Source organism: Leptidea sinapis, chromosome 42, assembly GCF_905404315.1.
Source record: "Leptidea sinapis chromosome 42, ilLepSina1.1, whole genome shotgun sequence".
Taxonomy (NCBI): domain Eukaryota; kingdom Metazoa; phylum Arthropoda; class Insecta; order Lepidoptera; family Pieridae; genus Leptidea; species Leptidea sinapis.
Window position 1 is genome coordinate 1256809 of NC_066306.1, and position 17306 is coordinate 1274114.

The 17306-nt window shown below is 35.2% G+C and overlaps 2 protein-coding genes across 4 annotated transcripts; one reads left to right on the forward strand and one right to left on the reverse strand.

Annotated features, from left to right (window-relative positions):
- Nucleotides 1-3018: 3018 nt before the first annotated feature.
- Nucleotides 3019-4842, reverse strand: LOC126976690 (protoporphyrinogen oxidase). Its single transcript, XM_050825190.1, has one exon. It carries the CDS (start codon nucleotides 4683-4685, stop codon nucleotides 3264-3266), a length of 1422 nt encoding a protein of 473 aa, XP_050681147.1. The 5' UTR covers nucleotides 4686-4842; the 3' UTR covers nucleotides 3019-3263.
- Nucleotides 4843-4936: 94 nt separating this feature from the next.
- On the forward strand, nucleotides 4937-16193 carry LOC126976698 (uncharacterized). Of its 3 annotated transcripts, XM_050825208.1 has the most exons (7): nucleotides 4937-5137; nucleotides 9309-9358; nucleotides 9858-10049; nucleotides 10954-11087; nucleotides 12020-12191; nucleotides 14222-14366; nucleotides 15779-16193. In XM_050825208.1, exons 3-7 carry the CDS (start codon nucleotides 9921-9923, stop codon nucleotides 15862-15864), a joined length of 666 nt encoding a protein of 221 aa, XP_050681165.1. In that variant the 5' UTR covers nucleotides 4937-5137; nucleotides 9309-9358; nucleotides 9858-9920; the 3' UTR covers nucleotides 15865-16193. The 3 variants fall into 3 exon arrangements, with proteins under 3 accessions (XP_050681165.1, XP_050681164.1, XP_050681163.1); XM_050825207.1 differs by lacking the exon at nucleotides 9309-9358; XM_050825206.1 differs by lacking the exon at nucleotides 4937-5137 and having other exon boundaries at nucleotides 9108-9358; nucleotides 14237-14366.
- Nucleotides 16194-17306: the final 1113 nt, after the last annotated feature.

Here is a 17306-nt window from a genome sequence, read left to right on the forward strand (position 1 = left end):
ACCATCCGGACCGTACCGAGTACGACGCTGGACCAATTGGTGCGAGGCTCCCACAGGTCCGTCCGATGGCGGTACCAAACCCGACCATGTGTTTAGGCTATAACAAAGACCGAATGCGGAGGGTAGCAGATGCGACGTAATAAAATGTAACGTATTGTAATGTGCGCAACCCATGGCAAACAAGGAAATTTTTCTCAGTAGAAACTTGTTGTGATGAACTGATAATGGAAATAAATGAGCAGTGTGCCTTAACCGTATGGGTACATGGTATAATATGTTATTTATTTAAAAAAATATTGTATTTTTTTTAATTTTGCATTTTTAGAATTTATCATATCTTAGTCAAATCATAGTAAAAATAGATTATCATTATATCTCTACTTATATGAATTCATCTGCTCAACCCCGCAGCATGATGTCATTACTCACAGAGCTGGTTTCTTCCACCAAACAGACCGATTTACTATCGACATTTTTTTTATGTCGGTAAAAAATGTAATCTAGTATGCTGACGCTACTGAAAGCTAGAGGCCAAGGAGAGGTGCCGCGCGGGGTGAGGGGAGAAGGCTTACTTTCCAACGAAGTACAAAAATATGGCGCTCGTGCTAAGTGTAATGCTGCTTTTTAACGTTTACGCTTCAATATAAAAATAACTTTTACGTATAATAAATTATCATAAGTAGTACTTAACGTGAACTGATGTTTAATATAAGTTTTTAGATTAACACAATAAGGTGCTCTCTGCTTATATATATGTAATAACTCCAATATTGAGCTCATTTGGCTGATATTTAATAATAATTAAGGTTGTTAGTCTAATAGGCCGCTAAATGAATCCAGTAATTGTATGAATACATTGGGTTAGAACTAGAGATGAAACAGTTATCCGGTAAATATCGGGTATCCAGCCTTGTTTGCGCTATCCGGCATGATACCGGATTGTAAAATTCAAAAACTACTCATTAGTTTACACAGGGCAAATCATACCACACAAGTTAAGGACACCGTTTTTTTATAATTGCCCGTAACAATGTTTGATTTATTAGATAATTAGTTTAGTACCTACTCAAAAATAACAAGTGGCAAATAGTGGTGAATGTATACCAAATTTTCCGCATTTCTTGACAAGATGCGACTCCGAATGGCTTCGTATACAAGACGAGCTTCTAAAAATAGCCTTTCGCTGTAGGCACATACTGCCAGGTGATGAAAGATAAATTCTAGGAAACTTTGACAATGCGGATACTGACTTAAATTAACTGACCACCAAATCTATAAGTCTTATGGCGATCGATTCGAGATGTCTTTAAGAAGTCAATTTCCTTAGCAATTGGATTGTGTTTTTTGTGATCGCGAAGATCACTACCAATATTATCATTTGCCACTTCATTCTAAAAATCCCAAAAAGTGACTTGAGCTTCACATGTGAAGTTGTATCTACTTTCATCATCTTTCATTCACTTAGCAACTGGCCAACTGGTGTTGAAGAAGTTCCTGAAGTCGTTACACTATAAAGAGCCGAATATCTGGCCAAATTACTATGTGTTTCATCTCTAGTTAGATCATCATTTTCTAACCTCGAACCAGTAATCGATTCTTGGCATTCACATTTAATGTTTCATAGGTATTGAATATGTTTAGGTAACCTTAATTTTTGGTGAGAGTATCTAGACCTAATTGCTTTTTTTTAGATATTTATGTGACCTATTGTGTCCCTTATCAAATAATAGTTATATTTTGTGCTTAAGGAATAATTTATATAAGGAATATTTATTTGTAGGTTAATAAAATAATCACGTTGCTTAAACTAAATTAAAGTTTCTTATTTTTGTTATAAGTCCTCCCATGTGCTCCCGTGTACAAGTGGGCACGGTAAGTGTATTTAGTTCCTATGCTACCGTGTCCACCGCAAGGCAGCCGCAAAAACCGCATAATGATACCTCGGCTAATATAAACACAAGTGGCTATAGCATCTCAAGTGGCCGCGCAGGGTTTGGCGCTAAAACAGCTGAGCTGGTGGCGTCATCTTTCTCATATTATAAAAGAGTGTAACATGAACTACCCCTTAGTTCATATTATAAGTACTTCTTAATAGAAGTGTGTCGGTGGCTCAAAGGTAAGTGTCATTGCCTCTAATCCGGGAGGTACCGGTTTGATCCCTGCCCACCACGAAGAAACCAATGTGTTTTTGTTTTTCTGAAATGCGTATGTTTATTCTATATACTTACAATATATATACAAAAAAAGCGTGCAAGAAAGAACCTCTGTAACGGGATCCAGTAAGACAGAAAAGGTAAGCGAATATATGTTATTATAACCGATTTTTTCGACAGGTTAACAGTCAGCCACACTTGGCATTAGCTTCTTAGTATATTATGTATTCTTTTACATGGCTGTCAGGTCTATACACTAGTATAATGTAAGTCTATGGTTTATTCCATGGTCTTTAAATGGTAAAAGAAACATGGTGAGTAAACCTAATAATAAGTGTGAAATTGACCAGCTGGCACTGGGCTTGAACCCAGGGTGTTCACGCGAAATAGGGGCATAGAAATCGAGTTGAAGGAGATAAGGAAGCCCCCTAAAATAGACCCCTTCATCTATATATACATATACTGGATCACAGAATCAGTTTACAACACTACCACAGTCACCTGGATTTTCTTTATATCATCTTTACTTCCAAACACTGTGTTAGCTAGTAAACTTTACCAACATTGAGTGGTCTGTTGTATTGAACAATGTTACAGTTGATAACCTGCTTAACCCCAATATTTGCAAATCTAAACAATTTTTTTAAGTGATAACCCTCACTACTGGGTTCAATTATTACACAAATAAAATTAGAAAACAAAATTTATGAATGATGTGGGACACCAACCCGCCACATGATGTTTTGTTTTCAAATTTAATTTGTGAAAGTGGTTTTGTTAAAAATACCACACAGAAGTTTAACAGTGTTTTCAGTTGGGCACTTTGATATCATGCTGAGAAAACATCAACCTAGCTAAACCAAACTTCTGCAATGTAAATTATTTATATTTTGTACATAATTATAATTTTACACTGTTTTCTATGTGGGGTATTATGATTAATAATGTAACAATGTAAAAAATTTATTACACTAAAACAGATCACAGTAGTAACATATGGCCCTTAAATATATATTATAATTTATGTCAAATAAACATTGATGTGTAAAACACAAATATATTCCAATCACCATAACACAGCCAGTCATACCTACTTAACAATGGCACATTTCATGTTGTACATACTTCACCAACTTGTGTTTTGGCAGAAAAAATAACATCATTAACACCAACACCATCATAACTGCTGCCAACCAGTGAAATGGGCAAGTTATTGTTCTCAATGTATTCTCTTATACTATCAACTCTGTCATAATGACCCACCACATACTGCGGGATGCATCTCTTCAAGATACTTACATTGTATGCAGTCGGTTTCTCATCTATTTTTAATATTGCTTTTATTTCTCTTAAAGCAACCTCTAATAACTTACTTTCAGCTGGATTTTCTCCAAATTTTTCATGGAACCATCTCCCGCCTAACATAACTGTCAGTACAGTACCCTTTTGATCTGGAATGCAACAAGAATCGAACACAACACCCAATATAGACCTATTCTCTATTGGTGGTACTAAGAACCCAAATGCTGGTGTTATAAGAGATTTGTCAGTATCAAAATATAAATTAACAATTCCAACAGTTACAAATGGAATTTCATTTAAATAAGTTGACAGTTTAGGGTGTTGTTTTTCAACCAATCTTGCTAATACATGAGCAGGCACTGTTGAGTATATGTGGTTTGCAGTTAGTACTTCTCCATTATCTTTCTTTAAGTTCACCACACTGGAATCAATAAATTCTATTTCTTTAACTGAAGTGTTAAAATGCATGGCCACATTATTATCAGTCAAATAATTCTTAAGTGTTAGTGGGAATGTCTCGAGTCCACCCTTTATAGTGTAGACACTCCACTTCTCTTCTTTAGCAGATTTAGCTAACTCTGTGAGTTCAAGCTCTTCAGTTAAATTACCTGTAAACATTGACTTCATCAATCCTTTCATGACTCCACCATGATTTTGTTCATGTTCAAATAAAGTTTTCATTAGAAATTTAACTGAAATCTCTTTTGCATCTCCAGCACAAATGCCACATATCATGGGAGATATGGCATAATCTGCCAATTCTTTACCAAATCTGCGCTCAACAAAATTGTAAATTGAATCATCTTTCATCTCTTTTTGTGGCTGTTTCCAGTCATTGAATGCTGCATAAATAAGTGGTTTAGAGAATGGTTCATTTCTCTGAAAGATACCTCTGAAGCTTGATGGAAGCATGTGTAAAGTATTATTAACATAAATCATTCTATTTTTAGCGGCAGGATGATCTGATCTGATAGGAGCTATGTGCTCACTAAGGCCTAGATCCTGCATCATATTCAAAGTATTAAGACCTGGCATACCTTTGGGACGAATAGTTCTAGGTCCCTGTTCAAATAAATAATCTTTAGTTCTTATTGTTTTAACCCATCCTCCACATTGGTTTGTAGCTTCTAATAAAAACAGTTTCACATTATTATTGTTACAGACATTATTTTTCAACAAATAATATCCAGTAGAAAGTCCCCCTAGACCACCACCTAATATTGCAGCCATTGCCGCTATGACAGACTCAAAAAAAGAACACTACCCTATTTATCGAAAGGCACAATTTTATAAAATATAAGTATGTTACATATTTGGTTCAATAATTGTCCATAAAATTCTAAAATCTAATTCATGATTTTTATAGCTTATTTCTTATCAATCAATCTAAATTCTAAGTTGATATTGTTTGACATTGACAGGGACAGCTACAGATGACAGAACACTTTCTCGGACAGTGGGGACAGCGTGAGACTGAGCTGCCTTAGACCACACGCGATATTACAAAAAATTGAATTGAATTGAGCTGTCTTAGCAGTTAGCAGTTTATCGCATTAAGTACATATTACATTACACAATCTGCAGAAAATCTGCCGCACGAAAATTGTAACAGTGAAGTTGGAAGCTCGTGATCACACATGACTAAATTGGATTCAATCTGAACGACGTCTTTAAGTGTTGAGGTAGAATTACAATGGTTCACACGTTTCGATCAGCTCATAGATGGCTTTAATCACCAATAATATTGTATGCTCTCTTTCATAGATATAATTAGTATTTTAATGCATATTTTATTTTTATTTATAAACAAAAATAGATCATAATGTTAAGTTACTAACATAATTTAATAGTAATTAATTTAACTACAGTTTTATAGGTTATATAGCCTCAAATTGTATTTGTTCTAACATTAGAACATAACTGCCCTTATGTCCCAAGGTTGGCGTAAATAGGCTCTGCGACACAATTTATACTAATGATGCTACTTACGAACTTACTATTTTTGAATATGTATGTTATTATGTTCTATAAAAATCTTTAAACTCTTTATATTATCCTCTATGTTAATACCTAAGTGTAATTGGTCAAAGGCCATTTTTATCAGCAATAAATGAATAAATATAATTTAATTAATCTTAATTAAATCTCGATAACTTTCTCGGAATAGGTTGGTTGAGCTTCCGGCTGATACGATGATGCAGATTTTCTTGATATGCTAGAAAGGTGAAACTGTTATGCATTTTTTCAACATACTAAAATATAATATATTATAAATCAGTCCTATTTCCAATCCTTAGTACGTATTTTAACATAAAAGTAGCTAACGTAATTAAGTAGATACTATATTACTTTGGGTGACAGGAAACATGAAATGTGAAGTTTAGGTGACATGTTAGAACCGTAATTAAAATTGAATTAATGGTAGGTAACCGTTTTATAATTTAAATTTATACTAATTGTACCTAAAAAAATAATCGTTATATATATAAGTAATAATAATTTATTTCTTTATATTAAGTATTTTTCAAATATTAAAACATAGCGCACTGGGTAATAAACTACCGCTTGAATAAATAACGATGAGATATTAAAAATATATTTTGGTAGGTACCGTTTACCGTACCTGCGTTATTTTTAAAATAAAATATAGTCTTCCAAACGGTCATTCCATATCGAAAACTAATTATTATCAGACTTTTTTTTATAGACAGGACATTTTTTACATTTCAATCAATTGCATTAAAACTTCTTTTCGCAAACTGCCACCTCTGCTAAATTTGTGTGTTCAATGTTGCGTACTCCGTGTCCTAGACATTACCTATTTGTACCTGTTATAGTGTACTCCGTAGACGTCCGTCCCGAACAAGGCGTGGTCGCCAACTTTGATCTAAATTGAAGCGGAGCGATTACCCATTTCCTAAGTAGATTCAATTTAGGAAAAAGTTCGGTCGGAGCCTACCAACATTACTAAATTGGAGCCAACATATTCTAACTTCAATTACATCTTTCGATTTCCTAAATAGATTTTCTGCAGATTGAATAATGTAATAATAATAAATTTTTATTTAAGGTAACAAGCATACATATTTAAAATTATAACGTTGACATCCGCATTAGTTTCTCGGACTGTGTCGAAGTTATCAGCGCCCAGACTCCAGACAATTTTGATTATGCTTATGCTATAATAAATGAAATACAATAAAAAAAGAATACTAAAACTAAGCGTGGGTGTGTGTGTGTGATGTGTGTTATGTGTGTGATGTGGCCAGGTGTAATCCAAGACTTTACCCTACGTTTTCTACTTGATACCATAATAGTACGAGAATTTAAGGAAATAACAGATGTTAGAATTTCCACTTGATCACTTGCAGATTTCTCAGCGTCCTCACTACATAATACTGCCGAGAAATCAGTATATTCTAGTGCTGTTACACAAGCAGGGATGTTAATGAACTTAGATAGTCGTGAAGAGTTTTTTTGAGTTTTCTGATGCCCAATACATAGAATAACAGGAGCATGATCAGTTATAAGAGAATTTAGTACTAAAGTAGTAGCCTTTACACTGTTCTAAAAACTAAAAGTAAAAACTACATCTTAAGAACAGTTTTAGCATAACATGGAAGATAATAATAATAATAATGTATTATGTTCTTTACACCTACCACCTGCAGGGCTGTTCCACTAAAAAACTGCAACGTGATGCCAAAAAAAGGTCTAGATAATATATTATCACAGAACACTTTGACTCTAACTTAATATCGGTATTCCACTAAGCAGACCTGTTGTAGTTATTTTGCAGGACCGCCAATAATAGATAAACTTTTTTGTACTTAGTTTACGTCTTCTTTTGTACTTACGCAAACTTAACAACTTTTTAAGTTGGTATTTCATAAATTACCTATAATATATAATTAACACATCTTGATCAGCAACATGTATACACATTACGGTAACTTTAAATAAACCTAATTTTATTTTCCGGTACGTACCTAATACAGTTTCTTCATGTTAAATCTCAGCAGTCTTTTCAAATAATCCTTCCATCTTGGAAATAGTTAGAAATATTGGGAGCTAGGTCGGGTGAATGTGGAAGAACGCTACTATCATTTCGAATTACAGCCATAGCAATGGCCTGCACCTGTGATGGAACAAAACAATTGTGCAAGTTTGTCTCGCCGTTTGTCACGATTTTCGTAACGTAGATTTTTATATTTGTTCTGTTCATCGAGCACTGGGTCCCCGACAATTCAAGCAGCTCTGTGTTGCGCCAGACCAGAGATGACAGCAATACTCCTTATGTGGCTAGACCTGCGCATATTAGAGCGCTAGAATGTGAGCCGGCTTGAAGTATAGGCTAGCTTCTTCACAGACAATTTGGCTTTGCCTTCCAGATGACCGCGGAGTTGGCAATCGCTTGAGATTTCGAGACCCAGTGTTCCGATACTAGGCAAGACTAAGGAAAGTGTTGTTGAAGTTTTTTTTCTTGGTAAACGCGCGGGTTTGAGTCCCGCAGACGAAGTAATCCCAGAAGTGTTATCACTATAAAAAAATATAACAAATTGTTTATAATGATACTTATAATGTATGTAATTCAAAAAATTCTTATGTTCATATTCAAGAATTTTAACTTTGAATAAAATTAATATATTTTTTAATATTATAATAATAGATTTTAATAATATATAACCGTTCCTTACATTTTCTTATTAATATACATAAGCTAAGCTATAGCTTTTCTCAGTTTAAAAAATTAAGATATTAAATAGTTCAACTTAAATTACTTTAAGTTATCACTTCTGTCAGGCGTACACGTTCTTTATTTTAATGAAAGAAAACAATAAAAAATCTATTTTCCTTTTTTTATCTTTAGATTTAATCTTCACATTTACTGACCAGTTTTCGAAATATAATAAAAATTTAACAGCAGGGGGTTCACCTACCTAGAATGTTTCCATGTGGAAGGAAGTGTAAAATAGGGTCGCAGTTGCGTTGTCGCGGGCTGATAATGAATTTCAATTTCATACCAATTGCACTCTCGCGTGTTCCACCCCTTTATCCGAAGATAAACCTATCGCACAGGAAAGACATGGAGCTGTCTGTATATTTTTAGATATTTGGAGCGTAAGCCAGGTACATCTATAAATGCAACAATATTGTCCTTATATAAAATGATAAATAATTATTATTTTTAATCAGATGCTGCTGTTACATTTTTAATATTAATAAAATAAAAGAATATATCACTATTTTGAATAACCGTTAATGTAAAAATAGTATTTCAAAATAAACACATTGGACAAAGTACATTCCCAAAGTACATTTCGTTTTGTACACTCTATTCTATATGAACAATTTATTTTTGAGAATGGAGCCTAGTATTTTGGGCGGGAGCTCAAGTTAACTTTAAAGTTGAAAAATTAACCTTCATCTAATGCATGAATAGAAATACCTTATAAATAGAGGATACTTATAAACCTACTTGTACCTACATTTTTTTAACAATGAAGTTTGTGTTTTGTAGGTATTACCTACAAAACAAAATTAATATTTATAATGTTTTCAGCTCTACATATTTTGTCTCCGCAAATTTTTACTGGGTATAAATAGAATGACAAAGCTTTTAGTCCTTTCAAACATTTGTCAGCTTAACCGAGATGACCGCGGAACGGTCTAAGCCTTGTGAACAAAGATGCAAAATAGTTGAGCAAAAAGTAAAACAAATTATGTGTAAAATCGAGCGTTTACAATTAGATAATAGCTACGTATCACAACTCAAACTCCCGAATAAAAAACTTTCAAATAATACGAAGAAAACTTTTAATCAGTTTTATTTTAAATCTTTACTTGTTTTAGTGGTTGCCATCAGTATACCTTGGATTTACCAACTAATACATTATAATGAAGTAAGTATAGTTGCTCTATAAAAATAAAAAATAAATTTAGAACTTTTAGTGTTAAAATGTGAAATTTCATAATGTTCAAAAACTAATAAATTTTTTTTTTTTTTTTTGAATATTTTCAATAATATAGTAATAAAACAAAAACACTATTTTAATAATGCTCAGTATATTGAACATTGAACTACTCACTAAATCCATTAAATTTCACTTACAAGATACACATCACTAATGTTGCACAATATGTCAGCTGTATAAGCATTTTGGTGACCGGAACTCACGAGATTTTACCCATCCAAAAAGTTTCCAACTATTTATTTTTATTTTTCAATTATTTATTTATCGCATGCGCCAGTCAATAGCATGTCGGTGACGCGAACCTAAAAAAAGGTGCCCAACGCGGCGCGAGTTTTCATTTCAAAACACCTGGACTGTATGGCCTAGCCTGACTAAGGCGCAATAATTTTATTGCCTATATTATTAATTTTCCTCGAATATGTTTCAGAAATGCCTAATTGAGTTGCCACCCTCAACCAAGTCCTTATTCCGACCTCCTGAAGACTGCAACATGTGTACGGGCGTCACCAACGTGACGCGACTTCAGAGTATCTCCCCTGAAGAGTTCGAGGAATACTTCGCGTATTCCACACAACCAGTCATCGTCACGGATGCTACTGCGGGATGGAAGGCGCTACAGGTCACATCCAAACTCCTTAGTTGACAAATCAACGCTTGAGTTATAGAAACTATGTTATAGTAGGGAATTTCCAAAGCAATTAAAATTGTTCTTAAGGTAGGTATGTCTAGATGTGTGTGACAGCTGTAAAGAAAAGGATTGTGTGGTATTATGGAACCACGGTAAAAGTGAAACTTTTTTTTTTTCACATTATAGACATTTAACTAAAAATTTTTGGAATAATATTCCATTAAGGGTATAAAAATCGCTTTATCAATCTTGATTTTATACTTTGAAAATTGGAATGTTAATGGGAAATAATAAAAGTAGACTAAGTCTCCAACTAATATTTTTATTGAACACTGTGTCTTAGCCCTGGTTAAAAATATTGATTGAAAATGATGAAATTTGAATACTGTTGAATACTTTCAATTCTTTTTCATGTATATATTGATATACAGTTTACATGACTGATTCCGAATACTTTTCAATCAATATTTTTAATCAGGGAGAGTAGGTACCACATACATAATACTTAACAAATTATTTAGATTATATACACATATTAATAAATAACTTCATTTACATTAAGCACTGACAAAAACAAACAAAATATCGTGGAGCACTGGCACAAATGAGTAATAGTCTGTATATACACTACACGGTCAGCTGCTGCGAACAATAGGCGCCGTCCGACCGTCACGCGACATGCAACACAGACGAAAAAGTTAGAGACGATGTAATAAAAGTTTCACTTTAAAACGTCAAATAATTGAGGTACACTGTTGACCTTGACAATCGTTGTCAACATTCTCATATAACTTAAACCTTAATCCAATTACCTAATTGGTGTAATAAAATCAATGAATAAAAAAATATGAAGATCCATTTATTCATTAAAATTATTTAAATATTATTATGACAGGAGTTCAGTTTCAAATTCTTCGTGGATTTCTACAGCAACGTGTCGTCGGGGCGAAGAATCAACGAGTGTTTCTACTTCCCTTACAAATCAGGTCTCAACTCTCTCGCTGAGGTTTTTTCCATGGATGAAGCGCGGTACGTAGGTACTCATAGCCCATGGCTAACCATACGACCACGAGTGTGATATATACAAGATAATTACTTATTTAACTATTATATATAATAATAGTTATTAAAACATTTATTTAATAGTGGAAGCACTAATCGCGAAGGTTGCTACTGAAAATCAGTGTTGGGTTGTAGGTAAGTATTTACTATGCTGAGTAGCAAACCTTTTTGGGAAAAAACACTGCAAACACCAGCTTATTATGTTGATTTTGAGTAAGCCTTACTTATTTAGATAGGTTTTTCAAATATTGCTTGCATTATATGTTGTTGTATTTTGTAAATATTTTCATATTAGTTGTAGGTATTTATAGTTTTTACCAAAAAATGATATACAAATTCAAATTAAAAAGACGACCAAGATTTCACCTGTTGGTAAGCGATACGCTCTGAACATTGTAATGCAGTGGCGCTCAGATTTCTTGATGAAACCCAAAATTCTTTGTGCAACCCAAAGTGGCATTGCAATTGCGCACGTCACTTTGAGACATAAGATGTTAAGTTAGCCAGTAATTTCACTAGCTGCGGCGCCCTTCAGACCAAAACACATTAATAAATACACATTACTGCTTCATGGCAGATAATTCGCTGTGATGCCCATCAATCCGGCCTTCTTTACTGGTAAAAGGGTCTTGGGCTCCAGAATTATTATCTTGAAAAGGCTATCCATTGCTTCAGTTCGTTATTTTTATGACAATATAGGACGAAGCGAGCAGGACGATCAGCTGATGGTAATTGATACGCTCTGCCCATTACAATGCAGTGCCACTCAGGATTTTTGAAAAACCCAAAAATCGTAACCTCGTAACCTTGAGACATAAGATATTCAGTCTCATTTGCTCATTTATTTCACTAGCTACGACGCCGAGCGAAACACAATAATGCTTACACATTACGTATAGAGCGAACCTGTCTGGTGAGCCGTGGTACGTCGGCTGGAGCTCCTGCTACGAGGAGGAGGTGCGGCGGCTGCGTCAGTTCTACAGCCGGCCGTACTTCCTGCCGCGCACCGCCGAGAGCGACATCGTGGACTGGATCTTCATGGGCGGCCCGGGCCAGGGCGCTCACATGCACGTACGTCCACATTCCGCGATGGGCGGCCGCTATGGGGACCTGTGCCTGAGTAGAGTTAGAGAAACACGGTTTAGCCAAAATCTTCAGTTTACTCAGAAATTAGAGTTAGGTTCTCGGCAATTTTCTACTGCAAAAATTAACCAATCGTAGCAGAATTTTCGAAACAAGATGAGAAGGAAATATTGTGTGTCAAACTGTTTTGATTTTTTCGCTTAGGTATTTTTGTCGGATTTGTACACAAGGCAATGCCGGATTAGCCACATAACAATTGTAGCAATTGCTACGGGCCCCGCGCAAAAGAGGGCCCCGCATGTCCCAATCATCTCACAATTTTTTGAGAGAAACTTATTAAGATATTGAATTTCTACATGTGGCAAAAACGTGAAACGTTACAACTTATCCTACTGAGACAAACCACGTCAGACACGCGGTAACTGACTAGTTCCAGTATAGATCAAGGGCTGATTGAAAGAATTTGCTACGAATATGTGATAAAGTCGTTTTAAGCACTTAACGTAACTACAGCGAGAGGATAATGGATATTATTTGAAAATAATTTTGCTCTAGGGTTAAAAACCAAGGATAAAAGACTCGAGAACGTTTGTATGGAAAAATGGCCGCTAGTATTTTCCACACACATTTTTTTATTATAAACGGGCAAGTGGCTCTTTTGATAAAAAGTGAAAACCAGCGGCCCATGGAATGGCATAGCAGGGTACAACAGAAGCGTCGCCAGCCTTTCATATCGCAGTAGGCTTAAGTTTCTCTCTATTAATAATAATAATAATCATTTATTTCAGGCATAACCCATAGAAAATACAATTAAAATTAAAATTAAATTACCACTAAATCAAATTATCTAACCATACAAAAAAATAAATTAAATTAATTACAATTACTAACTTATATTAAATAGCTTATTTTCTATTTTTATCAAGATGCATATCCATCCATCTTTTGAAAATATCGTTATTAAATATATACATTGTTAGAGACATTCATCAGAATTCCGTTGCTGAAGCGTCTCATTCGATCCCAAAAAGAAGCAATTCTTGTGCGAAATATTGCGAAGAAGTCGGGTACTCTCGCTCTCGCAAACATACTTGCAGCACTGCAATACCTTGGAAGTTTCATAAGAGCTCGATAGGAATCATTATATTGCACTCTTAGTGAACTTAAGGTCTTGTTTGAATAATTACACCTTAGTTGCCAGGTGTACATACACAGGCAATAAGTTTTAAATAGTGTTGTTTTCACGTCATTACTGCACTTTGCAAACCTTCGTGCTATCATGTTGCTACGTACCGAGAGCGCCCTTTGCTCCCTCTCAAAATATCGCAGTCGTCCTTCAGATATTCCGTTAAAATATGACCTAAATATTTAAATTGATTTACAATTTTTAAACTTTTCTCATTCAGATATACCTCCGGAATATTTTCTGGTCCCTTTCCAGATCTAAATACCATCAAACCGGTTTAGTAACATTATACTTCAATCCATGACTGTTAGCATAATTTTCACATATTGATATTAATTTACGTAACCCTTTGATCGACGGACTCAGCAAGACCATATCATTAGCATAACTTAAATTATTGATGCATACATTTCCCATGTGACAGCCTATTCTGGCCCACCTGAGTTTGACGATCAAATCGTTGATGTAAAGATTGAACAGATCAGGAGAAGTCAACCCTCCTTGTCGCACACCGCAATCTAGTCTGTAGCCACCAGATAGGGTGTCGCCCCATTTAACGTAGTTTATTTGGTTTCCGTACCAAAATTTTAATAAATTTATGATCTCTGTTGGAGCTTTCGTAGCAGAAAGCTTTTTCCAAAGAATGTCATAATTGACCAAGTCAAAGGCTTTACTTAGGTCAACAAAGCATGCATATACGTTCTGTATAATAGCTCACACAACTCTTTAGTGTAACGACAGCTGAATCCGTTGATCAATATTGATGAATCTTTGCAATTCCGGGTAAATTAGACGCTCCAGAACTTTACGTCTCTAAGTTGAATGGTAGCAGTGTATGTGTACCCAGGTGGACTCTGTGCGACACATGTCGTGGCAGGCCCAGGTGCGCGGCACCAAACAGTGGGAGCTGGCTCCGCCACCAGAGTGCCTGTATTCCTGTAGCTGGATCAAGTTTGTGGTGCAGCCCGGCGAAATATGTACGTATGACATCCAACTAATTGATACATTCTTTTTATCTTATAATCCTTTCAAAATTGTTTCATATTCGTCTGAATAGGAGGGTATAAAAATGGCATTGTTTACGATGTTTTAAGAGTCATATTTTCTTGTGTCGTTAGTTGATTGAAAAAAAGAAAACGTAGGGAGTAGGGATATAGCTTTAGCATAGCTAGATTTTGTGACAATAAATTACTGCTCTAGAAGCATTATTCGGGGAGAAAAAGGGAGAATATGTTTGTATGGAATAACGCTGTTAGCGTAGGTACCCTCTTAAATAATGAATTTCTACAATTACAAACTTTTATTAAAATTGGAAGCAATTGAGCTTCCTTTTGTCTCTGCATTGCACGCGGTTAAATGGTAGGCACCACAATAGATGTAAGATATACATACATATCTAGCGTATTATAAGTATTGTCGCGATCTGTGGCCTCTACTACTTACCTACTATGTTTAAACACTTGCAATATTGCGTAAATTACAAAAAAAAATCAAAATTTAAGACTTACTATCGTATAGACGGCCAGATAGCCAGTGACCAATATATTCAAAATACTAAGGAGCAACTTTCAAGTGTGGCTGACTGTTTAAGACTTCTGAATCAAAATCAATCACAGTGTATTCACTTTACTTTTCTATCTCTGTTATAGATCTCTTGCACGCATTGTTTGTCTATAAGCTAGTATATTTATTTTAATACTGTGGTTAAAAGCATTCACTCTCGCATAATTTAGAGTTCACGACCATAAGCTAGATATGTACCTACAAAGTACTATTTTCGCGCCTCAATAGGGCTTCTGGTAACCCAAGCGGCAGCTATTTCTATCAACGAATCAGCTATCCAACGCGGAAATGCTGCCAGTATTTTTTGTTTACGCTTTCCCGTAATGATAATTATGATTTAATGTAATTATAGCTAGATATTATATGAATCTAATCGGAGGAAGGATTTCCTCCGATTTATATGTTTCATCATCATCATCAGCCGGACGACGTCCACTGCTGGACAAAGGCCTCCATGACGATCGCTCCCATCGCGCTGCCCTCATCCAACGTATTCCGTCGATCTTGACCAGATTGTCGGTCCATCTTGCCTACCAAGACTACGTCTTACGGTACGTGCTCGCCATTCGAGGACTTTTCTGTCCCACCGGCCATCTGTCCATCGAACTATGTGCCCTGCCTGCCCTGACTGCCACTTCAGTTTCGTTATCATTATTTTTATATGTTTTATCTTTATACATAACTTATAATATAATTAAATTAGTCTGTATAGAACAGAACCGCTTTAAAACAAACAAAATCATATCTTAGTATAAAAAAATATGTGGACATTTTTACTGATAATACTGAAAACTATAATATGGTAATGGTTTCACCTATATTTCAGTGGTGGTGGATACCAACTGGTGGTACCACAAGACGAGCGTGCTGCCCGGAGACATCAGCATCACCATCGGAGCCGAGTACGACTGATTCCTGAACCACCACATTATAATGTGATTCATATAAGACTAATGACACATCGCGACACTATAATAGTCTGATTTCTAGCTGCAGCAGAGGGTTATTCGCGCTTTTTATAACGGTCCTAAAGAATAATTAAGAAATATTTTTTAATAAATAAACATCTTGACTGTTGCCTCTCCATATATTCTTGATAGTGTTATGTATTTTCATTGGCACATAAGTGAATTTGCTAGAAACCGTCATAACCATAATGTTAAAACCAGGAACAAACATAAACTTACTGTACTGTACAATTAGTATACTTACCTACTTGAAAATATAATATTAAATTAGAACCATTTGTTTTTATCCCTCCCCAAGCAAATGTCTTTTACAAAGATTTATTTAGCCGTTAGCTCGTTCCAGAACAGTTTCAAAATCGCGGAGGGGCCGCGCGGGCATATTTATACAAGTTACTGAGGGCTGCCATCTCTGAAATCTGGCAACCAGGACAAGTAGCGTGAAAACCCCGGATTTAACAGCTTAAAATCCGGACATGTCAACTGTATTTTGTTAAGTTATACCGTAAAATTAAAATAGTGTGAATTGTTGTAAATCTCTGCTATATTATATCAGCTAATTAATCAAAATGTTTTGTGGTATGTGTATTAGCTAGTAAGTAAATTTATGTTTTGTTAACTGTAATAAAGGCTTTATTATTAATATATTATTATTGTATATTTTCGAATTGACGTTTCACGTTACTCACCATTAGCTATTTCCACACTTTTCAACTTTCGTTTGGTAGGTACTTTCAATAATTGAATACTTACGTAACTAACGCTACGCTAATATAACCATACTTATATATTAGGTCCTTACATATGAAATTGGCGTTTTGTATGGGAGGAACAAAAAGTCGAATATTTTTAAATATAATATATTTAATTAATCAAAGTATGAACCAGTGTTTTCTATGCACTTTTGCCATCTCATAGGTAGTTCATTGATCCCTTTACTAAAAAAACCAGTCGGACGGGAATCAATAAAATCTGTGAAGGCGATTTGGACTGCCCCATCAGAGTTAATTTCTTTCCCTTGCAAGAAGTTATCCAAATTTCGAAAAAAATGGTAATCTGTTGGAGTAAGGTCCGGGGAGTACGGAGGATGTCTTAGACATTCCAATTGAAGCTCTTCTAATTTGGTAGCCGTCTGTTGTGCAGTGTGTGGTCTAGCGTTGTCGTGAAGTAGCAGTGGCGTGGAGCGATTGACCAGCCTAGGTTGTTTAGCCGCTAGCTTTTCCATCATGGTTTGCAATTGCTGACAATAGACATCAGCCGTAATAGTCTGGCCAGATTTGAGAAAACTGCAATGAACAATGCCGGCACTAGTCCACCAAACGCTAACAAGTAACTTTTTTGGGGTTAATTTTCGCTTGGGGCAGGATTTGGCTGGCTGGCCATGATCCA